Below are 25279 nucleotides of genomic sequence, written 5' to 3'. Positions count from 1 at the left end.
CGAAGTGTCATTTCATGATAGCACACCAACATAATATTGTTATATCCATAACTTCCCGGCCTCATAAATACCATAAGGACATCACAGCTAGCACCACCAGCCATCCAATCAACCTCTGAGAAACCCTATTCTGACCAGCCGCACCGCTTGCCGTCGTAGTCGTCTCGGTGGTACCATCGTCCGTTGTCGTCCACGGTCCAGAATACGTACTTGACGGCTGCACATTCACCTTGAAGAAACCCTTCTCCCCACCCATGGCTTTACTTCCTCCCAACACATTCCCCGGAGGCAAGTACTCACAAACCACATACCATCCCTGCGCCCTGCGATAGTACTGGCCCGATGCATTCTTCCTGCCGTCGTCTTCATCCGCACTGTATCCGCAGTCCACTGCCGCGCAGCCCACCTGTCTCGTGGCACGCCATACCAGCTGTGTGAAATGGCCCGTTTCTTCACTGAAGCCGGTAGGTTTTCGGAAATCGTAATGTTGGCCTTCGTCGCCCCAGCCTGCGATGGCTGCTGAGGCTTCGGGGTATCCGAAGGCGAGGTTTTCGCCGTATGGACCGTGCTTGATCATATCAATGATATTAGTATCTGGTTCTGGCTTTCTCATGTGCTATGCAATTGACTGTCAAGGGTGTTGACGTATGGGATAAACTGTCATTATATAGATAGTAACCCACCGAATGCTCCCATTTACATCCCTCTGCCCAATCCCGGGCATATTTACTCAACGTCTCGTTCCAGAGTAACTGTGTTGCATTGTGGGCTTTGCGATACCCATTACTGGTAGTGAGGACGTCGTCTCTGAATACCTCCGGGGAGGTATACGACGGGGGATGCGGGGCTGTCGGCGTGGCGGCTGATGAGACGGTGATGATGATGACTGTAGTTTTTATGCTCTTTTCGGCCTGTACGAAGGTGAGAAAGTGTAGCAGACCGAGGAGCCAAGATGATTTGTTGTGTGAAATCATGTTGGGTTTTTGTTACTCATCGGGAGCGGTTGGGATTGAGATTTGTCATAGTCGCGAAAGCGAAGGTTTGATTATTCTCATATGATAGATTGGTATGTATTAGATGATCTGCACTTGGAAAACAACAGACCAATAGATCTGATATCCGCTGGTCTTTATGATATGGTACCAAGAAGGTAGTAAGTAGGATGTTAATTGTAGAACTGCAACCACAGAGTCAATCTGGATCTGTCCAGATTTGTCGAGCTTCGCGGGCTAGAATAGTCTGTGAGACCCATGCAGGCGCTTTCCAACCAAACATCGCGAGCAGTCCGATGAACTAAGTGGGAGGATTGGATGGCAGATGGAGATGGGCTGTTCCAGTAGCCGCGCGTTGACGTCAGGCTGGAAAGCGGCCATGACGCACCAGTTCTTACTCTCCAAAACTAAGAGTTGGTACGGAATCCACGGAATAAAACATACGTAAATATTTTGTTATGACAATATACCAATCGAAAGACATACAGAGATTCACCGTTCAATATTGTAGCAGGCCAACAACATCAACAAGGGTATTTCTATATACAGGCATCCCTATATATATATAGCAGGATGCTGGCTAGAGATCCACGACTACATCACATTGCATCCAATACCATACATTGCTCGCTCAACATCCCGTTTCACTTGGTACCAGTCTTCTCGTCGCTCGGCGAATTCGTACACCTCCTCAACGCGCCAGATCCCGTTAAACCGCCCCGAATCAGCAATGATAGTGGCCAATTCCTTGGCATCAGAAGGATCGATCAGATAGATCTGGGACAGCTCTCGGAAAGCTTTAAAGTAGAGCAGAAGCTCGTTATTCTTGAGTGTCTGGACGAATTTGAAGTAGTAGTTCATATCGCTACGGCCTGTAAGTAAGGCGTAAACTATAGAGAAGTCGGAGAATTACCTAATGAGTTTCAAGGATCCCTCCACACTGATTCTCTGGCGCTTGAGGTGTTTGCAAAGAGCAGTAAACAGCCGCAGTCCAACCTCTTGGTTGAAGACGTCCAGCGTGCTTTTGTCCGTGCTCCCCACAAGCATTCGCGTATGCGATGAAGCAACGTCAACCACCGCCGTTGCGGCCTCGGTGACACTCACGTCCATGGTCTTCCGGTGAGGATCGGTGGATACGCTGGGGTTAAAGTCGGTGGCTAGTTGCCTGGTGGCCAGAATGTAGTCGACCTCTTCCATCAAGACATCGATTCCCTTGTTCAGTCCAGCGGCAACGCGCTCATCGAGGATCTGCTCGAACTTCTTCTTCTCCTTCACAGCTGGGTCCAGGAAGTCATTCCGATCCGTCAGCTTCGAGCCGATCAGTTCCTGTTCGTAAAACACATCAATCATTTGGAGGATGAGATCGCCAACATTCACCAGTTCCAAGAACGTTACCAGGGGTTCAACGCCAGACTGGTCGCGCTCGCCTTGCTCGCGGGGCCGGTAATTCGAGAGATGATCGACCGCTTTATTGAACCCAACAATAAGGTGGCGATGTCCCAATATGCGCACCAGAGCGACAAATATAGCTTCGCATTGCTGCTTCACGGCGGACCCCGTCTCACCACCCAGATTTACAAACTGCGCTGCTCGATCCAAGCCCGCTTTCGCCGTATGGACGAGGCTTAAAGCAACTTCGATGCTGAAGAGAGAGCTGATTCCCTCCAGTTTCGTCTTCATTATGGCCGCCTTCGCTGCAAGTTCAGTGGTTGGGGGCTCTGGTACAGGCGGTGTAGTTGGCGAGGCAATGGTCGAGTATCGATTTGGATTCTTGAGTGTCGAAGGAGGGTCGCTGGCAGCTGATTCTCGATCTGGCTTCATGTTGCCCGCTCTGGTACTTGAAAAGCTAGGGAGGATATTGACTGGCGCCATGATCACCTTCTTAAAAGAGGTCAGGAAATCTCGCTTATCGGCCTGTCGGTTGATGTTGGACATTAAGAAAGATTCAGTAGATGCCGCCTGCTCTGAAAGCTGTCTATCCCAATCGGTCACTGCGGCCTCCGAGATTTTTCGGAAATGATCCAGCTCTTCTGCAAGATACAGGTCCATGTGTGGCTCATATACTTTGCTGATGACATTGTTCAGAAAGTCATCGGAGTTATCGGCTGAATCCTGGATCGGTAACAAGTTATCCACGAAGTTCATGCACTGAGCGAAGGTACCGGAGATTGCCACCAAGTAGCATTCAATGTCTGTCCGATGCAGCTCGTCGAATATTGCAGTCAGGAACGGGTACAGCACTCCTTGGCCCACCTTTTCAATGAATGGAGAGGCCACCTCTATCGACGTAGGGAAAGCACGGTTGATGATCGAGACCTCTTCGTTGTAGGCGACACTCAGACGGGTGAAAAATGCCTGAGTTTGCTCAAGCTTCACCCGCGGCGACTGTAGATCTATACAATCTGATACCTTGCCAAAATCTGACTTGTGTATGACTAAATGATTGTGGTGGATGAAAAGCTCGACAGCCGAAACTCCGCCATTTAACTTATAGAGAACGTGGGCATAGTTTCGCATACGACCGTCAATATCTTCGGTTTCGTAGCCCTGCCGAAACTCTTTTATAGCCTCTGTCTCAAACATCGCTATGGCCGACTGGATTTGCTCCGTTCTTGCACGCCAACCCTCAGTGGAGTCGCATTTTGCGAAGGCCTGCAGCTGGGATAGAATCTGCGCTTGATGTAGAGGATCCGTATATTTCCTGAACACCAAATTGTCGAACGAGGCCCCCTCGGTGACAATATTATCGTAAAACGGCGCAAGGGCCGCATGTACCTTCCCATATTCCTGGCGCGCCTCCCCACGTACAGACTTGACCAACTTCAACGCCCCCAAGATCGGATCTTCTTCCGTTCCGTCGGGTATACCAGAGGGCCCAGTCGTAGTCAGGTCGATCTGGTCGAAGCCGTCGGAGAGTGAATTCACATTGATCGTAGGCCTCTGCTCAGTTCCTCTAACGGATCTCGAAGGGTCTTGGTTTTGTTCGGCCTCTTCATGGTGCTTAACACTATTCATGTCCGCTATCGTCCCAAACGCTTCTTCGATATGCTTCCTTGCTTTTAATTCATCCCAACAACCTATGCGTTTCATTTTCTGCACCCATCTCGTATCATCGTATGCCATTTCGCGCAGAAGCTTCGACGATCGCGCTACCCGAATGAGATCGACCGGAGAGAGGTAGTCGAGTATCAAAGACATAATTTCTAATTCTGGTCAGGTAAAACGAATACATCACAGCGTAGATACCAAACATACCTGCTGGAAGGGCGGCCCTGGAGACTTCCTCCATAGAGGCCATCCTGAGCGAAGCCAGCACATCTCTGCGCGGTTTCCCGCCAGTCCCTGGTCCATTCCTCACTTTTGACATGTTGTCGTCGCTGGGTCTGCATCGGGAGACAGATTCTTTATCAAAATTCAGCTTCAGTTTTTTGGAAGCTCAGTATGACCAAGCTTATCACCTCAACTGCGGTACCGACTACCTGGCTTCTAACCGCAGGACAGATATCTAGACCAATTAAGGATAAGTAGAATCAGTACAATCAGCCAAGGTTAAGGTAACTGTCATGAATTCATTTAAGCAAGTCGTATCCACATCATCAACACATAAAACACATGCTCCAAGTGCCGACCGCTGGTTTCTTTGGCGGCAAATGGCAAGCTGAAGTGACTGAAGATCACTGCCGACAAACGAATGATCGGCAGGCAGAATTCCCTTTCCGACCGAACGAATCCGAACAGCTGTAGCGACCTCAAAACACCCAACAATGTGGTGTCTAATGGGATGCACCACTATTTGGTACAGTGGCAAATTGCCTGCGGAGCTGTGTATAATCACTGATATATGTAGGTAGCTCTATCTTTTCTTTATAAGTATTTGTCAAGAATCATTGTATATATATGCAAAAAAAGGGGCGCCCTCGCTAAGCCGGTCCCATAACTCAGTTGGTTAGAGTGTGGTGCTAATAACGCCAAAGTCGAGGGTTCGACCCCCTCTGGGACCATACTTCTTTTTGCATATTATTCCCACATAACTAACTATATATAATTTTTCTATGTTTTGTGGTGGATAATATGAAAAATTTTGCTTTATGTATAGTATGTATCTCTGTTAAGTTAAGAGACGCCTTGGGTGCTGAGCTTTAACAGTACACCATACAGCCAAAAAGGCAAAAATCGACCATGTAGATATCTGGTCATCGAGCTCAGTATACTACCCGTGCACACCACGTTTTGCAAGATCCATGACAGAACTCTATTTTATATTTTGTTGCTCACAACCTTATATTGACTAAGCAGGTCCCATAACTCAGTTGGTTAGAGTGTGGTGCTAATAACGCCAAAGTCGAGGGTTCGACCCCCTCTGGGACCACAGTGTTTCATCTCTTTTTTGTATATGAGATATGCACTTTTCAGGATGCCACCCAAGGTTGAAGAGAAACTTTTTGCCAGTAATTCCCTACCTGCAACTGCATAGGAATTGTTTCCGCGCCCTGGTATCTCTAGGTCTAATGCTCATTCTTCCTTCATAACTATGAACATTTCTCCTTTATCATCATAGGTCGTCGCCACAGATAGACTAAGTAAGATAGAAGTAAGAATCACCGGTCTGGCAAATAAAGTCTATAATATATATATTTAGTCAAGGGAAAAGACCCCCTGGAGCGCCGTTTGCCACCACCGCTATTTAATCTAAAAACACTGCTGTTGGGGGGTTAATAAAGTAGGCCCGTTTAAATGACCATGGTACAAGCCACCATCTACAAAGTTTTGTTTGCCATTTAAATTAACTATATTATATCATCCATATCCCAGCCAGTCTCAACCTCTCACGACCATCTAAGTTCACTCAGCATATCATTCCATTGCTTCATTTTGTTGTTTTCTATGACAGACAACGGTGATCAATAGAATGATGAGACGTGGGCTACTTTAGGCAATAAGGAGTCTACCTAGTACACTAGACCGTTAAAATAAAGAAATAACATCTACGTCCGTGGCTTATGATGCCCCGTACGTCCAGTACAGCGACTTCTAGCATTCCTAGTTAGGAATTATATCTTGCAACTAGCACGCAAACCTTCCTCATAACCTGGTGGGATACAAAAACAAGTCTTCTTCCCGAGTTGGACTATTCCAGCAATTAGCTAGGCAAAAAGCATGGCAGGATTTTTTTTTACAGCTGGTAGTATTGATCACTCCCATAGTCAATAGTACAAATGGACAAAGTACTCGATACCAGATACAACCAAAATGGGGCTTTCTTTGACCAATCCCAAATCGTTGGTTTTCAATTATTGTTCAAATAACTTGGGGTAGGACAAGCAAGCTCTGCTTGGTGGGATTGTTAAAAAACTTCAATGATGGCAAAGCAGGAAGATAGTCATGTTTCTAGGATCTATCGTAGGACTGCTCGTATCATTCGGCACCTTAAGGCTTGAACGAAGGCAAAATTCCCTGGCTTCTAGCTAGGCGGGTGAAGTATCCCGAGGGCGGATTTTAAATAGCTTCAAGGCTTTAGTCTGAGCAATATACTGGATCCAACCCATGACAAAAGATCTACTATACAGGGTATAACTATCGTCCTGTCGATTAGGTAAGGAAATCACAATAAGCCTAAGAAAAGGTCAACGTAGGTGTAGGATTATTGGGAATTCCAAACAGATACCTATATAGCAAAGAGGAGACTAGAATACACCACTCTGTTGTAATCCATCACAGAAAGACCGTACGGGTCAAGATTCATCCGAAAATCTAAGGATAAGTAGCTGGATACTTCTGGGGTAGTTTTCTGGAACTCGAGGGGATTGTTATCCCGTCCGAGACTGAAACCCCATTAAATCCGACATATCTGGCCCTCGTCAACAAACGGGATTCTTCTTCAAGTATCAGTCTTGTTGGCGGTGGAGTCAAGGAGCTACTGGCCATGTGATTCACAGTAGTGTAGATAGATCTTCCGAAAGAGATAAGAATTTCGAGCTGAACAGTGAAGTCTGTAGAACAGGGTTAGATCGCACACACGGTGGGTGAAACCTCTATCGGAAGATCGGACGATAGGTAAAGAGAGTCAATATAGGGCCACGGAACCATGAAATATGAAACAGGGGTTGCGAGTGAACATTCTTGAGCGCTGAAAATAATACTCTGGGTGTCTCTTAACTTAAATAGAGAAAACCACTATAAACAAAGCAAAATTTAGATAGCAATAATTTAAAGGCACACCGTAAACATAAATAACTGGAAGACAACATTTTATAAAGTATTAAGCGGGGTTAATATATAAAAAAGTTTGGTCCCAGAGGGGGTCGAACCCTCGACTTTGGCGTTATTAGCACCACACTCTAACCAACTGAGTTATGGGACCCAATTGATGAATGTCGTTCAACTACAGTGCTATATGATCCTGTAATTATGTGTTTGGATAGCTCTATTCGAGTAACTTTTGAGTAGTCCATATAACATTTATGTTGGAGAGACAGAAGACGTACATTATATTAATTGTTACACAGGGGGCAAGATAAACAATCCCATAGGCTACCAAGGACTTTATTTCTTAAAAGACATGTATTACTCTGTACCATTGCAGCCTCCAAATGGTTATTCGTGATTTAAATCCCAGGCCCCAATTAAACAGTAAGTCTATCACTTTGCATGAATTCATCATGGTGGCTTCCCAAATCCAATGTGGCTCCCCATCTTAAATTTCCTCCAATCGCTGGTGATATACTTCTTCTATGTCTGGAACGCTATAGCAAAAGACCTAATGTCTTGATTAATCCTAATGTAAAAGGTGTGGGAACGCGTGGGCTGCAGTATTGCCATCCGGTTCATGAGAAGTTTTAATTCCCTGTTTGCTTAATCTATATTAGACATCCATGTCGCTAGAGAGGCTTTATAAATTGTAGAAATTCCCTATATATGTCTCACTATTATGGTTTTATTAGTAGCCCGGATTTTTAGCTAGCAGAATAGTTTTATCTTGTTATAAATCCTACATATCTTTAATCTACTTTTTCGATTGCTTTCACCGATAAGGGTCTCCTCTCCGCTTTGCTTAAGTAAGAAACTATTTCCTGCTCTCACTCTCTATTGCTTCGGAGATAATCTCTCTTGTGATGTATATTTGCGGAACCAACCGCTTACGAAACAACTGGCTTATCTTCAGGCCAGTATCTCAGGTTTTGTGCACGTGCTAGCACCTCTTGTGACTTAAACATTATTTGGTTCCTCCTTAATAAGAAACGCTTTAGATTCTTGGCACGACTTCGAATTGTCAGTAGTCACAATTAACATGGTCTCGTCAATATACTATTTCTTTCTTTTTTTTTTTTTTTTTTTTTTGCAAATTAAGCAAAGTGGTTTGGACACATTTACCGCAGTGTCCTGGTTTTGGCGACAGCCAGAAGGAAATGCTCTGTTATCGCAATCTTCTTGCTCATAAGTGTAGCAGGGCTTTCAAAACGTCTTTGTATCCTGACAGTGCACACTCCCGCGAGTCACCTTGTTTGAGTGACAGGAATTTGTATCCATGAAGTTCACTCAAATTGGCTTCTGCACATATGGGCATGGAGGGAGCGTCTGGACTTGAAGGGAGCATCTGGACGGATGTGTAGAAAAGTAGTCGAGCACTGACCTGAGCTCCCATTTTGCGACTATATGTGAGGTGGAAAATTCCCTGGAGGTTGGATAAAGGTAGTAAATGTGCGCTGTGTAAGGATACTAAGGAATTTATCTGGAGAACTTCTCGTGTCGCGGCCGAACTATAAACTTAGAGCTGCTAAATACAGATACACAAGCATAAAGCAGAAGAAATTCCACGAGCTCAAATGGGGGTTTCACCGCCTGGAAGGACTGTATAAGGTAATCGGGGCACCAATGGGTGAATTTGGCATGTGCCACCACCTAGAGGACAAGGCGTTTGTCCCTAAATCAAGCTCCTCGCGTGCTTATAATAGGAATATCATGTTACTCTAAGTAGCTGTGATAAGGCGATAGAGCTACCTTGTCCTGGGTGAATTGGATTCGTTCGTGTAGGTCGAATTCGTCATAGAACTCACAAGCTGGTGGGAACTCTGAAAGACATAAGATGCCGTTAGAGGTTGCATAGAATTTGACCTTTGATGTTCTATTAGGACTGGGTGTTGCTTGACTAGCTGGTAAAGCAACCCCATAGTAAACATTTTTCCTGGGCGAATTTAACAATTGTTGAGTTGCTGCTCCTGCCTTGGACTCGCCTGCGCCGAGCTCTTAGGCTGAGCGTCAAACTTATAGGACAGCAATGCCTGGCCAAGGGTTACTATTAGAAGTAAATAGATCCAAACTATCATACAAAACCAATGGATCTGATTGTCGCTGGTTAAAATAAGAGAGTGCGGAGATAAGTACATGAGGGTAGGGTGATAGGCACGATATTCCGATAAAAATTAGAGGAAAAGTGCGACAAAAAATATGGTCCCAGAGGGGGTCGAACCCTCGACTTTGGCGTTATTAGCACCACACTCTAACCAACTGAGTTATGGGACCTGATTGGTTGATCAAACAGCCAATAAATTACTTAATCAATACTTCCTGTTCTCTCTTGCCGACCACTCTAATCATATCAGAGGGAAAAGCGAAACTACGTGACCCGGACATTTCACTTGGTGTACTTGCGATTGTTATAGCATGACCATTAATCTCTTTGGTTTAGTCTTACCTACAGAGTACGGAATGGCTGCTGCCATTCTTCGTTGACGTCCAATCAATTTGGTATTCGTCCGATATCCCATAGAACATCTGTTCTCAGGGTCCTGCCTACCCACAATAGTGGCCTCTACTACTAGAAACAAAAATCCAGAAAACACATGGGACGCTATTTGATTAGAAAGCATATGATATCCCGATAACTGGCGAGTGCTCCGGTGGAGGCAGCTGCATTTAGTGTTGAGGAAAGCATAGAATTTCTACTTCCTCGGGGAGCAGGACAAGTCCGGATCATAGAAGTACTGCTCAGAGCGGCTACTGGAAAAATCAATTTCTCAAGCTTCTCCTTGGCCCAAGGGGGAGGAGCCTATATCCACACAGGAGATTCTGTGTCCCCTGAGTTATGAATGCACCGTAGACTGGCAATCTTATGTTGCTCTTATCACGAATGGAAAGCTAAGGATAGACTATGGATATCATCATAAATGCAGCTGTCTCCTGGTACGGAGCTCTAGAACATATGGCCCTTTTCAAGCAGCAATGCAATTTCACTCTTAAGAGCAAAACTTAAAGCTCATAGTTTGCAATTTACGGTGCTCGGAGATTCTAGGGTTGTTGAATTAAAGATTAGGGAACCAAGGCCATATCACAATGGAAGTTGTGGCTCTGCTGTGACTAAATTTAACAAAGAAAAGGGTCATTTTCCCGTACCAAACGTATAGTCAACTATTAGTTCTCTCGCAAGCATGTGAGAATCCCGAGGAAGTTTGTTGTAAAGTGGAAACTCCTTGTGGCTGCTGAGGGAGGTGTGAATGTTCTCGGTTATGGGCATTCATACACATTGAATGCGGTCCTGGACAGTCTGGAGGCTTCAACATAAACAAGGGAGATATCTATACGCCGAAGTATCATACATCAACACCCTTGAAGAACTTGGGAAATTCACTGCATCTGAAAATCTAATCTGGTTTAAACGCCTCTAATTAGATCTGTGTTATAGAATATGGAAATATGTTTTAATTTCCTCTAGTTCTCTCCATCCTGATATCAACCTAATGGGTGGCGTCACAAGTAAAAGCATCCTGTGATTAAACAAGCAATCAGTAGTGAATGAGTATACTTAACAAAAAGTGGTTCTAGATGGAACCCTTGGGTTTGATATTATGAGCATCACACTCTGGCTGACTAGTTTATTGGATCTTGCTTGCTATTGTTACTAAGAGCCACATGGAATGTGTTACTAAATTAATAATGATTTTGTATCATTTGTAAACTATATAGCCGCCTGAGTTAGAGATAAATTTATCTTTATTAGCAGTAAACAAAATAACTATTGCATAAGTAGCATCACCAGCTACAAAGCCTTATTTCTATAATTTGCGTTCTCTACCCTAGCCATCCATACTCCTAGATGGACCACACCTTCATACACTAGACTAGAGCCTCTGAGGGCCTCTGAGAGATATTTTATTACTCGAAGCTACTATATAGGGTGCTAGATGCGACTATCGAAAAATCAGTCGCCTTGTACCTTTTAAAGTCGAGTGGTTTACCTCTAGACTAGCGCCTAGAGACAGCCAAACCTTTGCATCTATCACGAGATACCTCTATTTCTGCAATGGCGTTTTGTAGACGGAGACAATGCCATGACTCGATGGGCCTCCCAAGCAGCTCTACTCTAGAATTTCTAACAAATTTCTGATAGACAAGGTCTATTTGGTCAGCTCCGCGCCAACAGAGACCGTGAGGCGATGCATGGTACAGCGCCTGGAAGAACTTTTTAATACGAAAATCACCCTTTTACGACCATACGCAATACTTCTATGTTGCATACTTGGTTGCTTGAGATATGTGGAAGACATGTTTATATTTATGGGTATTGCTTTACATTTTGCTTGTTCCTTTGGCTACCTAGGAGGGCATGATAACTTGGTCTACGTACTTGAGGCCGAATAACCATAATTAGCGGAGAGTTTGGCATGGCTATAGGGAGATGTCTATTTATAAAGACCCGTAGGGCTTGACAGGTAGTTGCTATGTTGCCTTGTAACAAGTTTCCGGCTGTTCATAGAAAGGCTGGTGCTAATTATCTTAACTATCCAAAGAGCTCTATGGGCAAGTTGTAAAGGAGTTGCATTCGACGTACCAAACTATTACAAGTTAAAGCCTTAAAATTTTGACCCACAATAGAAGCCTAATAAAACATCTATGATCAGAGCTTCTCATCAGACGGTCCCATAACTCAGTTGGTTAGAGTGTGGTGCTAATAACGCCAAAGTCGAGGGTTCGACCCCCTCTGGGACCAAGTACTTTTTTATTACATATCACTCATATATGTACTTCTTTTTTTTATTTTAGAACTTTTGGCTCTTTATCCAACTTTATATATATGCTCCTATGCCTGGATTTTCAAGAATAACTGTAACTTTCCACTTCTGGACACCGCTGCTAAGAACATCAAACCATCGCACTACCGCAATATAGAGATCCCACAGGGCAACTAGCTTCTCTCAAAAATCGTCTACTCTAGGTATAGTAAGTAATACCTGATGGGCATCTGGTCAAATCCAAATCCGGTCGGCTTATCCCAGTGCTTGGACCTGTGAGAACAGACACGTTGCCGTTTATTTTTGTGTGTTGAATGAAAGTTGGGCCATATCAGACATATTGAGGGAGCAGTGAGGACTAAGGGATGAAAACTATTAATGGAAGAACTGAAATCAGGGAAGTGAGTACGGAGTATGCACTCACTTGAGAGTCAAAGTGGCAAACAGCTAACTGAATGCACTGAATCAGTTGACTACATTAACACAAATTTTGCAATTCGGCTTAGCAACTTCAACTCACAGCCTAATATATCAAAATCTCGAACAAACACAGTACAAGCAGAACTGAGAACTCAAGGTGACGTAAATTATGCTATAAAGTATGCTCCTCAAGGATGTGGTTTCACGGCTGCATGATTCACTCCCTTGAGACCATTGTATACATAGTAGACGAAGGCAACCCACATAATTGAGCCAAATATACGAAGCGCACCTTTGCCTGCCAATTATGCCGCTTCGTACACTGAATTCTGTCTTCAATTGGCTAATGACAGCAGCGGCGTGGCTTATAAAATAGAGGTTCACGTACAGTTCCAATTTTGAACATGCTTTAAAAGTCGGCCCTGGACACGCCGGCAACTATCGCAGAAACGCAGAAGATTTTAGAACAATACATGGAAGTGTGCTAAATAACATGGGCTTCCTTAATTAATTCAATGAGTCTCAATGGCTGTTAAGAAACGTTCGCGGAAGCTGGACAAAAGCTACTGGCTACCTACAACGTGTCGTAAGGTTAAACCAACTTTGAAACTTCTCCGTAGAATGTCACATCCTCTCCTTCTCTCAAATCTAGCACCTCACACCCATCCTTTGTAATGGCAACAACATGCTCCCAATAGGCTGCCAAGGAGTTGTCTGTAGTAACTGCAGATCTGGTAACATTGTCTACACGGATGCCCTCTGATTTGCCGGCGCAGATAAATGGCTCAATAGTAATCACCATCCCTTCCTGAAGTACACGGCCCTCGTTCCGTGGGTCATGGTAAAAAGGAATGTGCCAACCATCAGCATGGACTCTGCCAATGGAGTGGCCAGTGGCACTCCCCACTCGGAGCATTGAAAATCCAAATGACTCAACATACTTCTGGACGGTGACAGCAATATCCTGAAGTTTAGCACCCGGTCGAACCAGTTTGATCCCGAGACACATGGCCTGGTACGCGACTGCAACCAGAAGACGAGCTTGAGCTGAGGTGTCATCTCCAACAATCCACTGCCGCGAGGTGTCGCCACACCAGCCTTCCTTTTTAAGGCTTACATCGACTCCGAATATATCACCCTTTTTTAAAGGAATATTGGTCGCTTCACCATTGAAGGCGATTTCGTTGTGGGAAAAAGAGACGCATGCATAAGCGCTGGAGTCGTACCCAGTTAAATCCTCCCGGTCAACTTCAGCTCCGTATTTGTTGACAATCAAATTATACGCAATGTCGTTCAACTCCTTCTTCGTCACTCCCGGTTGAACGTGTGGGGTCAGATCTTCAAGGATTTTTGCGGATATCTTGCCTGCCAGCCGTAGCATGGCAACTTCTTCGCGAGATTTGATAGGAATAGAATTGTAGTCAACAAAAGAGTCCCCCATTGTGAATGTTTCCTTTTCAGCTCCTGTCTTGCGAGTGAAAACTTTGTGCTTCTTGGAGTAGAGGTGGTTTGATGGTAATGAAGCAGGAAATGAAAGTGTCGGTTTAATAGCCTATTTATACCTGTTTATACATACCCCAGGACGCCCGCTCTATCCCAAACAGGAAGGAGTATAACTCCTCGGAAGACAGTCGTGAGGTGGCAAAAGCGGGCAAGCACATCATACAGTTACTGCAGCAGCATAGTCGTCCGGCTGTCTATATCCCGTATTGCGGTATTTTCAACCCCGCAGGCTAAATAGGGAGGTTGAGGAGAAATTTAGCCCCCAATACAACCTTGCTCAGTAGGAGTTAAGGATCGCTTAGCGAAAGCTTATGTAGAAATAAATATACACTGTGTGAGAGGGGATATGCATCTGGCGCAACAAGTACAGGACCTTGAAACTGAGTACCTTTATATGGAGTTAGTTCCTTGCAAATCAACTTGGTGTTTATCTTGTATACAAACTGTCAGTTTTCCAGATCATAGTAATACTGTCGCGTTAAAGGTACCTTCCGCTACAAAACATACTTTTACACCTAGTTGCAACGTTTTACGTATTATCAACTCATAGGCCGGGGTTGACACATGGGTCACTTTCTCCGTGAACAGTGACATTAAAACATCTTACCAGACAATAGACGCCGCTGGCGAAAGCATAACCTTTGCTGTATGCCCCCAAATAATGTGGGGTCTCTACCAATGAACAATTGTCACTTTTTGATTGCATGGAGTGTCCTGCCGTGGTCCCAAAGTTCAGATGTAATTGCACCCAATGTACTGTATATGAGATATGGATCCTTCTCGGCTATCCATCACTTCCAGTAGGGGAAATATCCAATGGTATATAGGCTTCACTAAATTATTCCCTCATGCATTGTAGAGCCGTATATGGTTGCCTAGGTTGCCGGTTATCCGGTTTCAAACTGGCACAGTTAGCAAACCAGTTTGCCTTTCCCTATCCTGTTTCTAATATAGCCGTGAGGTAACAATATGGGTCCTGAATATATGTACGCACAGAATTAGCAGGCATTGGATTTCGCTGCTTGTCTAATGGAAAGATGAAAAATGAAGAACGTTATGTAGCTAGGATAAAGGAAGAAGGAACGCTAGCATACCCATTCGACAGCGACAATATGTCAAGGCAGATAAAGTCTAGCCCTATTTTAGACATGCCGATTATATGTGCCTATTCCACTTCCTGCACGTTGAATGTAGAGGACCTGCTCCAAGTCCCTGCAAGTCCTGTCTGCGTCCATATATACTATGAATTAAACAAGTAAAATAGTATTAGTATTAGATAATTTATATATCGCAATAGTAATAGGAGCTGTATTCCCGACTAAACTAGGTTGCAACAGTCCCGAAGACGCGTATCCCGTTCTCTTGAGCACAATTTTACCCATATTACACTGTCAATCCTCCGTGCGGAGGCTAGCCTCTAGCGCATCCTACGTCGGCACTTGCACTATTACCCCGGCCTGGTGCATAATAAGGGAGTATTAGGCCACCAAGAGAGAGCAGCAATAAATGTAACTTCAACCGGCTCCCCCTAGCCGTGTACAACATGGGCGGCGCTAATATCTTTTGACCGTAGTTTGCGTCACTTATAAGCTGAACCCCACGGCCGCCGAGTGTGACCAGGATAGGACTTCCCCATATGGCTACTATTGATCTGGTCTGTGGACGTTGTCGCGAGAAGAAAATCCGTTGTGGGAGGGAGAAATACCAGTGTACAAACTGTAGGCGAGATGGAGGGGAGTGCAAGTACTCGGCCACAGGGAAGCGCGTGAATAATCTCAAATTGCTGTACGTGGCAAATTTCTTTCCTCTTCCGCCATATACCTACGTAAGGGAAAAAAAATATCAAGTCTAAACAGGGTTCCGTGCCGGCAGATGCGCCAATGTCTCCAAACTTGAAGATCGCCTGAGCACTATTGAAGAGAGCCTGACTATTCTCTCTCGATTGTGAAGACACACCAAGCCCCCTCTACCTCTCCAGAGGAGGGCTCAGGGGATACGATATTGTCCTCCAATACAGGTGATCCCCAGCTAGGAGAGGACGACCGGAGAGCAAGCAAGGAGGGAACATTACTGATGATGGATTGTCAAATCATCCGCGAACGTCTTGCGCAAACGAACCATTACCATGTACCGGGAACATTGCTGACTCTCTCCATCAGTTCCTGACAATGGTGATAGAACACCTGTCGGCACTGGCGGCGGACAGTGCTCAGGGAAGCAACGGCCAATCGGTGCGGGATGCCATAGAACAGCAGCTGAGCAGCCTGTGCTGGGAAGCGGGCAATGAAGAGCCTGACTTTGGTGAAAAATTTAGAGAGCACCTCCATTCGTCTGCCTCCGAAAACGTTGGTGCGGGTGGGAGAGTTGCAGTTCTTCCAGCGACGTACTTACACCGCCAATATATTCGTCCTATCACGATTCCGGAAGGTGGAAGAGCTGTATGCATCCACTACGGAGGACGAGGTATGGGCGATATGCCCGCATATCTCCTGGTCCTAGGCCCAGAGGTAATCCTCCAAGACAGCGCATTCAGTACTTCTGACGAATTTAAGGCTCGAAATTTCGCATTGTTCGGTCTATATCTCAAAGGGGATAGAGGAAGCTCTGCAACAAAGAGGCCGAGGACTAAATTTAAAACGCTACAAGCAGTGAACCGACGTCTAATGCGGATAGGGCAGCCATTATAGACGGCCTATGTTGTGATATCCCTCATGTGTAATAATTTTCCCGAGTTGCTGGTTTGGTAAAGACATTCTCTCTACTGTACAGCGGGACTGGGGTACAGTATTAAAGCGAATCTGATAGCAGTATTGTTTTTAGGACCTGTATGTGTATTAACTGCTATATTAAAGGCGAAGAAAAAATAGACAGATAAGATAATACGTATGTACAGGCTTAAAATGGGCTGTAAAGAGAAAGAAATAGTGCCATCACTGATAGACAGGGAGGTTTTTATAACACATCGCTGGTATAGAATCATTAACCATTGTTATCCTCAGCAGCAAACCTTCGCTGCCATTGGTACTATGGCCTTGGCATTTCCACGTGGTTTGCTTGCTCCTAGATTATCCAGACTCCTAGGAAGCCTAGCCTGCTCCTCAGATGGCCGAGCCCGTTCCTGAGAGCGTGGATCAAACTCCTTGTATATATAATTCGTAAGGCAGACTGAATATTTATAGAGCATACCTCCCCCCACCATATCTGTAGAGAAGTGGATATAGTAAGAAACAGAAAATATTAGCCTATCCGATGCTCTGAAAGGAAACAAGATACTAGTGCTTTTGCTTTGGTATACATGATTTATTATTTTGAAGCTTCACATTTCATCTAGGAATGCGGCTAATTGTGCGTAGCAGTTAATATCCTACTTATTAAACCAGTGTAGCAGTCCAGTATATTTCTATGCTTATTTTAGAAAGCCCACCCCGTTATCTATCTAGACAATAGCACAAAAGGCGTCCCATTGACATGCTACCTTAGCCAGTTGCCACATTGGTAAATTTATTAGGGCAGAGTCTAGAGCAGGCGCGACTAAGAGGTTAGCGCAGCCTTGCGCAGCCTTGATCCCGTATATTGTCCACAAGTGACATCAAGGGATAAATGCCCATATCCAATAAACTGGCTCGCCAGCTTGAACGTAGGCCAAAGGCGGGACGCTCTTCGAGTATAATAGGTTCTAACACGTAGGTTGCCGGGGCAGCGACATGAAAAGATAGAGAGTGGTATTATAAAGTGTCCGGCTAATACACCGGCCTTTTACCTCCGGTAGTAGTGAAGTGAAGTCGCCCATCGCGCACATCAGGAGGAAGCCCAGCAAATTTAAATGTCAACCCTTGGCACCTTTGTTTAGTAGAAGGAGTCCACCATATTGTCAGGTCACTTTAATTGGCTCGATTGGATAATTTGGGCTGATTCTAGTACACTGTCTGACTCTCCCATCGTAGTCGATGCGGGTCAAGGCGGATTCGTTAGAATTAATGGTAGTTAAGACTTGGAGGTTCAAGCAGCGGTACGACCGTTAGGAAGATACCAGACCGTAGAGGGAAGCAAAATATTTTCTTTTGGAAATGCGTACAGATTAGCCAAGATATCTTTGCTAGTGGAGGAAATCAACCTACCATACTTTATGTATTTAAAAGTTCCATGTCGTGGGCTCGTGGCTTAGATGGGTTTCTACCAGATGCTCATTGACTCACGAGTCTGCAATTATAAATGTAGATGCTGGAGAAAAAAAAGTCAGTCGGGCTACTCCCCACCTAGAGTTTTGCCTTGCAGGTGGAGTAGAAGGATTAATGACCCCAAGTGCCGGTTGCATTGATGATGGCATCGTTTATTTGAGCGGCTAAACGGGAGTGATGTTGAAAAGTATTACGAAGGAGTATGATCGATGAGAAATAACGTGGCACATTTTATTAAGGCTGCCTACTCAGGCTGCTCACCCCTGTGCTCAGTGATCAGCTCAGTGAGCAAAAAGCGCCTAGGGGTGACCACTAAAACGGAAGGGAAGCCTTGGAGCTGTGTAGGAAATCAAGTTTGTAAGTGCAAAAAACTTGCCCTTAGGTTATCTGGCTGTTAATCGAGTCGGATGTCAGGTTTTAGGTCCATTCCCGTATATTAGATATAGTTCTACTCGGGATGGTGAGCCATGATGCTAACCATGTTACTTCGCTAGACTATTGTCTACTGGTTATTTCCTGTAGATAGTGCTTTTCTTATGATTGCCAATTTGGCCCAACTAGGAGAATTTTAGTCTCATTTTACACCTAGGACGTATGAAGAAACAGATCCTACATACTCCATTCTCTTAAGAATCTTTAGGTCTATCTTATAGGGGCAGATAACTGAGTTCTGTATGGCTAGTGTACATGGTGTAAAATACCTACAATTGTCAGCCACCCCTAATTATATGTTAAACCTGGCAATGGATGTCACGGGGTCTCATCTCATTGCCAGATCTACTTTCGGCTTGGGCCTGTCGAGATCTCCTTGCCATACAAGAAAACAAGCTCCGTTCCTGTTGACAACAATTGCTGTTCTATAAAACTATTTTATCTTTGTTTTTCTTGACCCGAACAATGGACACGGCTAGCTGTGTTTCATGTCCGGATATCACCCATCAGCCAGTTCTTCACGTTGAAGCGCGTGTAAAGAGCAATGGAGATGGCATCATCATCCGCACTGATCTGGTACTTTGCTCCTCCCGCTTGATGCTTATTTGCAGTACAACTGAAGTGAGCCTCCTGGAAGGTTAGGGAAGAAGTTACAAAGTGGCTTGTCGACAATTTTGCTGTTCTCTCGCTCGGGCAGAAGATCTCCTCATTTGGTACTATCGCCCAGGTGTGATGTCCCGTTGATGGCTAATAAACAACCAGAGCACCTCCACGAGCCACACGCACAGTATATCGACTCTATTCTCGTCACCGAATGCACTGGGGGAGAGGTGGAATCCGGGGCGTATAGGCTTCAGCATGTCGAATTAGATGTTCAGGCATATCAGCTTCATACTCCATTCGAGCAAGAAAGTTCCCAGAATACACTTCATTCGGAGGAGGCACCAGATAGTAGCGAAGATACACCAAGAGCACAAGTGATGACATTGCCGAGTAAGGAGCTAGACGGGCTTTGGGAGTCGTACGGTCATCTTTTTATTCCAGTCGATGATACTTGTGGTTAATGACTTGATCTACGTGGACAGGCTGCAGTTTGATGAGCCACTCCAGTCTACACTTCTCCGCGCAATAACCCGAATGGGTAAGGAGTTTAACTCTGGTGCAGGCTTTATGACCTATCTGACTTTTGGTATCAGTGTCATTCTCATCTCGAAAGCTCAACAAATGGACTATTAACTGGAATCGACTGGTCCTTTTATGGGGTCCACCAGGAACAGGAAAGACAAGCTTCTGGCATGTTGTACAAAACTACCTCTGCAGTATAGTAGGACCTAGCTAACTATATCTAGTCGTGGTCTCTCCCAGAAACTTGCAATACGCCTCGGAAAGCAGTACCCCCGAAGCAAATTGGTTGAAATAAACGTCCACTCCCTCGGAAGTAGATTTTTTAGCGAAAGTGGCAAGCTGGTAAGTAAAGCCATCGAAAGCGTCGAGATCTTACTCGAGGAGGAAGAGGACACGTTCGTATACGTCTTCGTGGACGAGGTAGAGACGTTGGCTGCCCGGAGAGAGCGAGCGCTGGCGGGCAGTGAGCCCTTTGATGCTGTTCGCGCCGTAAATGCACTTCTTACGGGATTGGATAGACTAAAACATCATTGCAACGTAATTGTCGTCTGCACAAGCAACCTCATCACTGCCTTGGTAAGCACCCTGATGGGCATCCTATTCTGCGAACGTCCATTCTTGTGTATTGACTTTGTGGACGCCTGAGTAGGACCAGGCTTTTCTTGACCGTGTGGACATCAAACAATTCATACCGCATTTATCCAATCGGACTATCTATGGGGTCTACAAAGAATGTCTTGAGGAGTTGAGTCGCTGTGGGATCATTGGGGGTGCTTCGTTTGATGTGGTCCAGGTGAACCCGGACGATCCCTTTACGGCGTTGCAATATGTGGAAAGCCCTACGGAAAATCTCACCATCCCATCATTTGATGAAATGCTTCTCAATTACCAGATGTTCGCAGACGCGGTTCCTAAACAGCTGGCAGATGCAGCCTGCGAGAGTGTGGTAAGTGGCTACTAGATCCGGCTCGCAGTCGTCGACGGTTGGCATTTCCTGACAATTACTTCAGGGCCTCAGTGGTCGTACCATACGACGTCTTCCTGCAATGTCGCTGGTGATGTATGGTCCGAGCAGAGTTCGGTACGATGTTCGAACCGCGATTCAGGCGCTGCGGACGGGCATAGGATCGGAAAGGAAGGCTAAGGTGGAAGCACAGTAAAGCCGCATGCAGAGTTGGGGCCGGACAGAATCGAGGAGTGGTGGGACAACAAGTCACAGATGAGAACGGAGACAAGATACATATAAACAGGAAATGATCAGGGGAATAATAATGGTCAACGAGATAAACCCTGTTCCTCGTAGTCTATCGTCAGCATCATCGTTGGCTGGTCGCTGATCGATCGAAATTTGTTGTTCCGAAAAATCGCGGTTTTCACCGAAGGCAGTTAGAGCCGGGCCAACAGCCAATCAGCGCGAGGGTTTAGGCAATTCCAAACCAAGAGAAACTTGACCATTCGACTTCCATTGAACCTCGACTTCACCTCCAAAAGCACACTCTCCTGTGCGCAGCCCCCGTCCCCTCCCCTCCTCTCTCCACTTCCTCCGGCTTTTGTGCCTTCTTGATTATCCATTGATCGGAGGGTTCTTCATATTGTCAGTATGCTGGCACGTACTGTCTCGCGCAGTGTGCCCTTTCGGGCCATCGCACGCCAGACCTTGAGCAAGACCTCCTCGGTACGCAATGATCGGACTTCAACACCCTCCTCCAATTGGCCTCGGCTGATGAGCACATTTGTTCATCAATGGCTTGCGGATCGGGGATTCGAGTGCATAGTACTGACAAATTTTCTAGCGTGCGTCCTCCTCGACCGCCGGTGCCGAATCCGCCAGCTCCCCCTTCCACCTCACACTCACTGCTTCCGTCGCAACTGCTGCCGCCATTGGATCGGCCGCCTGGTACTATCACCTCTATGGACAGGAAGCGTTTGCTTCGACACCTGCTGAAGAGGGGTGAGTGCATTGATTGATCGCCCCTCGCGGATGGCCATCGGTTTGGCCTCTCCGTTGCCCCGACCGAAAGATCGTATTAGGGACTAGGACCATGAGAAAACTGACGTATTGATTTTCAAAGATTGCACCCTACTGCCTACCCTTGGGAGCACGCCAAGTGGACCAAGACCTTCGATCATGCTGCGTGAGTCTTCCAGAGTCGGGCCGGTTGCTCCCCTATTAGCTCGCTCAACCGTGGCATTCTTACTTACACCCTGTCTGTCAGCCTCCGCCGTGGTTTCCAGGTCTACCGTGAAGTCTGTGCCAGCTGCCACTCTCTGACCCGTGTCCCCTGGCGTTCCTTCGTCGGTGTCACGCACACCGTCGACGAGATGAAGGCTTTCGCTGAAGAGAACGAGTACGACACCGAGCCTAATGACCAAGGCGAGATCGAGAAGCGCCCCGGAAAGCTGTCGGACTATATCCCTGCCCCTTACAAGAACGAAGAGGCTGCCCGTGCCGCCAATGCCGGTGCTTATCCCCCTGATCTCAGCTTGATCGTCAAGGGCCGTCATGGCGGCTGCGACTACATCTTCAGTCTTCTGACTGGTTACCCCGATGAGCCCCCTGCTGGTGCCACCGTCCAGGAGGGCATGAACTTCAACCCCTACTTCCCTGGAACAGGTATGTCCCAACCATAGATCCGTTTGACTTTTGCGCTGTCTAATGTGTATCTTTATAGCCATTGCCATGGCTCGTGTCCTCTTCGACGGTGTCGTTGAGTACGAGGACGGCACCCCTGCCACCACTTCTCAGATGGCCAAGGACGTTGTGGAGTTCCTTAACTGGGCCGCTGAGCCCGAGATGGACGAGCGTAAGAAGATGGGTGTCAAAGCCCTCACTCTTCTCACTGGTCTGTTCGCCGTCAGCGTGTGGGTTAAGCGTTACAAGTGGTCCCCCATCAAGACACGGAAGATTGTGTACAGCCCCCCAGTCTCCCGCCGTTAAATGCCGCAGTGGACTACATGAATCGCGAAATTGGGTGGACGCAAAGGCGGCTAGACATTAACAACCCGGCCTCCTATTCGTAGGCTGGGTTCTGTCGCTATCCTTCGGTTGCCGGTTTTGTCGATGGTCTACTTGTTTTGTTAGATGTTATTCAGGACACCTGTATCTGTACCTTAGATTTATTCTCCTTGAAAATCTTGTTTTGAAGACCCAATATTACTATTTCCTTTGTCTCTACTCATGCTCTCTCCCCTCAGCGGTACCTATAGGGCCCATCTCTGTGAAGCAACAGTCTCAAAAAAGCCATTGCTCTACCGTTGCTGCATCCACAGTAAGGTCAATAACGGTAGGCTGAAAGAGGGGCAGGTGACAAAAATGTATTTATTCAGTTAAGTGTACTGGTATTGATGCTCTTTGGATTGAAGCTCTCTATTTTCTTGTTCTCTCTCTTCCCTCAAAGTGTAGGAGTTGGTCCTGCAGTATCGCTCTGCCCTCCGATCGTCCTTTCACCATCACCAAAGACCTTTACAAATACATTATCGTACGAGGCCCACATGGCGAATAGCATAAGATCATTTAACTTCATAACCCACGACGGGCTACGACCATCTGGGCCTGCCATAGCCTTCGACAATATAAGGAACAGGAGCATAAACGGTCCCCACAATGCCACAAATATGACCTGGCCGATCCGCTGCTGCACAGTCGTAATCTGGTAAGTCTGGACCTGGGAGAGGTAAGTCTGATAGGACAAGGGGAGATTATGTTCGGCGGCGCCGGTAGTGATGAGGTTCAGGTAGCGAGCGGACGGTTGCGCATAGCCACTGGGGTGAGGACGGCCAGGATATTTTGATCGCGAGAACAAAGAGCTCCATACCCGGACAAGGGGATATTGAGCAAGGGTGTCATCGTCGCCCTCTTTGACTGGCGAGAGAAGCGTGTGGGCTTTGAATGGAGTGGTAGCAGGACATTCGGGGACAGGATCCGCGGGATCATAGGATTGGGGAAAAGGGTAACAATCTGCCACGATATCCTTATATCCACCACCGCCGCCTTCCGTGGCGATTATGCGAGCATAATCGGAAAGGGTGACTTCATAAACCACTCCAACAAGGGGGCCATCAAATTGATAGTCCTTGTGTGTAGTCTTCTTCTCCGACATGTCTGTCCCTCTTCCCTCGATTTCATCTTCGTCGTCGAGGTTATCGTGCGCGACATGACGATACTGCGTTGCCGCAAAACAAGGCTCTATGTACGGAAGTCCGGGAAGATCAAAGGTCAATTGTAGATCCGGTACGACAACATTAATCTGGGAAAGTGGTCTGATCCCTCTCTTTCCCAGGAAAGTTTCTGCGCACAAGTTCGAGCCGTAGGCCAGATACAGCACGGTCTTTTCGATAGGGGTGGCCTTGTCTATTCTGGCGACATGTGGCTGAGAAAGGCGGACCTTTTCGGAGAGAGTCTCGTCTTTGTCGAGAGATGTTTCTGCAACGGAGGCTCGTCGCCTACCGGTTGTTGTCTTAGGGAGGTGACTTAGTGTTTCTCGGGCGTGAAGATCGTTGCAGTGGGATAAAGGGAGACCTTCCGCGTCATGATTATCTGAATACAATGCCGTCATTTTTCTCGGGGTCCAGTTGTTATAAACGAGGGACTGTGGAATACCCGATGCAAGGGGGTGAGAGACATCAGGACCAGATCAGGCCAGACTACGTCGGTCGGGCCTTTATATCTAGATCTTTGGACCAGCCAGTCACCGTGAGACATGCTCAGACGCAGATGCGGACACGTCTCTCTTGGTGCCTGCAGCTGATTCTAGGGAATCTCATGGAACAGGGCCACCGGAATTGCAGGAAGCCGCAGGCCGACACGGAGCGGAGCGGAAAAGCCACACCACGCAGCTTATGTCAGAACATTAATACCCACAGCAAATCCTCCATTCTCCTCTTTCTTGGATTGATTTATAAAATAGCAGCACAAGGTAATCAGTTATCTTATACGAGCTATACGGCGGATACGCCTTGTCGCCGGAACATTCCTTGGGGTTTTTTATGCTGATTGCCACCAACACAAAGTTGCTATACTATGCAGATAGGACGGATTTGGCGCAAATCCGATGAGATAGCATCAAGAAAGAAAATTGCAATATATGACGGATAGATAGATGATCCCGTCCGTGGGGATGCAGACTGAATACTTGATCCGAAATGCCATCAAGTCTCCCACACAGCCTTAGAAAGGTGAGGAGAAACTACGAAACTACGAAGGTTGGATCTTAGTTGACTGACTGGCTATTAGTTCGAGGGCTCTAACCCATATGTGCAGACGCCAATCCCCTTCTCCCGTCCGTTTCGTTCTGGGGTTCTTTTCGGTGTAGTTGAGCATCTAATCTTCCCCTTTACTGCCCCCTTGGGCTGAGCAGGAATAGAGCTTTAAGCTTAATGAGTCCTTTTCAAGTGGCCCATCATCCGTCGTATCTTTAAAAGGCGCATATCGATTAAACTATGGTGAGATGGCATATAGTGAGGACCTAGGATGGGTCTCTCAAATTTTTGTGAATACCTGGTGATCGGGTGATCCTGTGATCTGATATTTTAGTTTTAACCCCCATGATCTTGTGATGGAAAGAACAATTGCCTAGTCATATCTGGACACTTATCTATAGTGATTAATTATAGAAAAATGGAA

General features: G+C 46.2%; 6 protein-coding genes and 5 non-coding genes across 11 annotated transcripts; 6 read left to right on the top strand and 5 right to left on the bottom strand.

Annotated features, from left to right (window-relative positions):
• Positions 1–61: 61 nt before the first annotated feature.
• On the bottom strand, positions 62–4359 carry RCY1 (F-box protein: endocytic membrane traffic, recycling ReCYcling 1; the record flags this gene model as incomplete). The annotated part of the gene is made up of 6 exons (XM_033575006.1): positions 62–616; positions 684–911; positions 1105–1177; positions 1615–1857; positions 1906–4195; positions 4248–4359. 6 exons carry the CDS (start codon positions 4357–4359, stop codon positions 62–64), a joined length of 3501 nt encoding a protein of 1166 aa, XP_033423024.1.
• Positions 4360–4919: 560 nt separating this feature from the next.
• ATNIH1004_010435 lies at positions 4920–4993 on the top strand. Its single transcript has one exon. It is a non-coding gene; the product is annotated as a tRNA-Ile (tRNA).
• A 294-nt stretch (positions 4994–5287) lies between these two features.
• Positions 5288–5361, top strand: ATNIH1004_010434. The gene has a single exon. It is a non-coding gene; the product is annotated as a tRNA-Ile (tRNA).
• A 1918-nt stretch (positions 5362–7279) lies between these two features.
• On the bottom strand, positions 7280–7353 carry ATNIH1004_010433. Its single transcript has one exon. It is a non-coding gene; the product is annotated as a tRNA-Ile (tRNA).
• A 2085-nt stretch (positions 7354–9438) lies between these two features.
• ATNIH1004_010432 lies at positions 9439–9512 on the bottom strand. Its single transcript has one exon. It is a non-coding gene; the product is annotated as a tRNA-Ile (tRNA).
• A 2390-nt stretch (positions 9513–11902) lies between these two features.
• On the top strand, positions 11903–11976 carry ATNIH1004_010431. Its single transcript has one exon. It is a non-coding gene; the product is annotated as a tRNA-Ile (tRNA).
• A 1034-nt stretch (positions 11977–13010) lies between these two features.
• Positions 13011–13859, bottom strand: METAP2 (Methionine aminopeptidase 2; the record flags this gene model as incomplete). The annotated part of the gene is made up of 1 exon (XM_033575005.1): positions 13011–13859. One exon carries the CDS (start codon positions 13857–13859, stop codon positions 13011–13013), a length of 849 nt encoding a protein of 282 aa, XP_033423023.1.
• A 2230-nt stretch (positions 13860–16089) lies between these two features.
• On the top strand, positions 16090–16608 carry ATNIH1004_010429 (uncharacterized protein; the record flags this gene model as incomplete). The annotated part of the gene is made up of 1 exon (XM_033575004.1): positions 16090–16608. One exon carries the CDS (start codon positions 16090–16092, stop codon positions 16606–16608), a length of 519 nt encoding a protein of 172 aa, XP_033423022.1.
• Positions 16609–18996: 2388 nt separating this feature from the next.
• ATNIH1004_010428 (putative pachytene checkpoint component Pch2) lies at positions 18997–20816 on the top strand (the record flags this gene model as incomplete). Its single annotated transcript, XM_033575003.1, has 8 exons — positions 18997–19107; positions 19169–19244; positions 19294–19552; positions 19617–19672; positions 19728–19831; positions 19897–20232; positions 20306–20602; positions 20667–20816. 8 exons carry the CDS (start codon positions 18997–18999, stop codon positions 20814–20816), a joined length of 1389 nt encoding a protein of 462 aa, XP_033423021.1.
• Positions 20817–21256: 440 nt separating this feature from the next.
• Positions 21257–22594, top strand: CYT1 (ubiquinol--cytochrome-c reductase catalytic subunit CYT1; the record flags this gene model as incomplete). The annotated part of the gene is made up of 5 exons (XM_033575002.1): positions 21257–21331; positions 21450–21607; positions 21729–21791; positions 21873–22270; positions 22329–22594. The coding sequence occupies 5 exons, from the start codon at positions 21257–21259 to the stop codon at positions 22592–22594; spliced, it is 960 nt and encodes a 319-aa protein (XP_033423020.1).
• Positions 22595–23048: 454 nt separating this feature from the next.
• ATNIH1004_010426 (uncharacterized protein) lies at positions 23049–24212 on the bottom strand (the record flags this gene model as incomplete). The annotated part of the gene is made up of 1 exon (XM_033575001.1): positions 23049–24212. One exon carries the CDS (start codon positions 24210–24212, stop codon positions 23049–23051), a length of 1164 nt encoding a protein of 387 aa, XP_033423019.1.
• Between the last annotated feature and the right edge of the window lie 1067 nt (positions 24213–25279).

Source organism: Aspergillus tanneri, assembly GCF_003426965.1.
Source record: "Aspergillus tanneri strain NIH1004 chromosome Unknown AapTan_5_pilon_pilon_pilon, whole genome shotgun sequence".
NCBI lineage: Eukaryota > Fungi > Ascomycota > Eurotiomycetes > Eurotiales > Aspergillaceae > Aspergillus > Aspergillus tanneri.
This window is presented reverse-complemented; position numbering and strand designations above follow the sequence as displayed.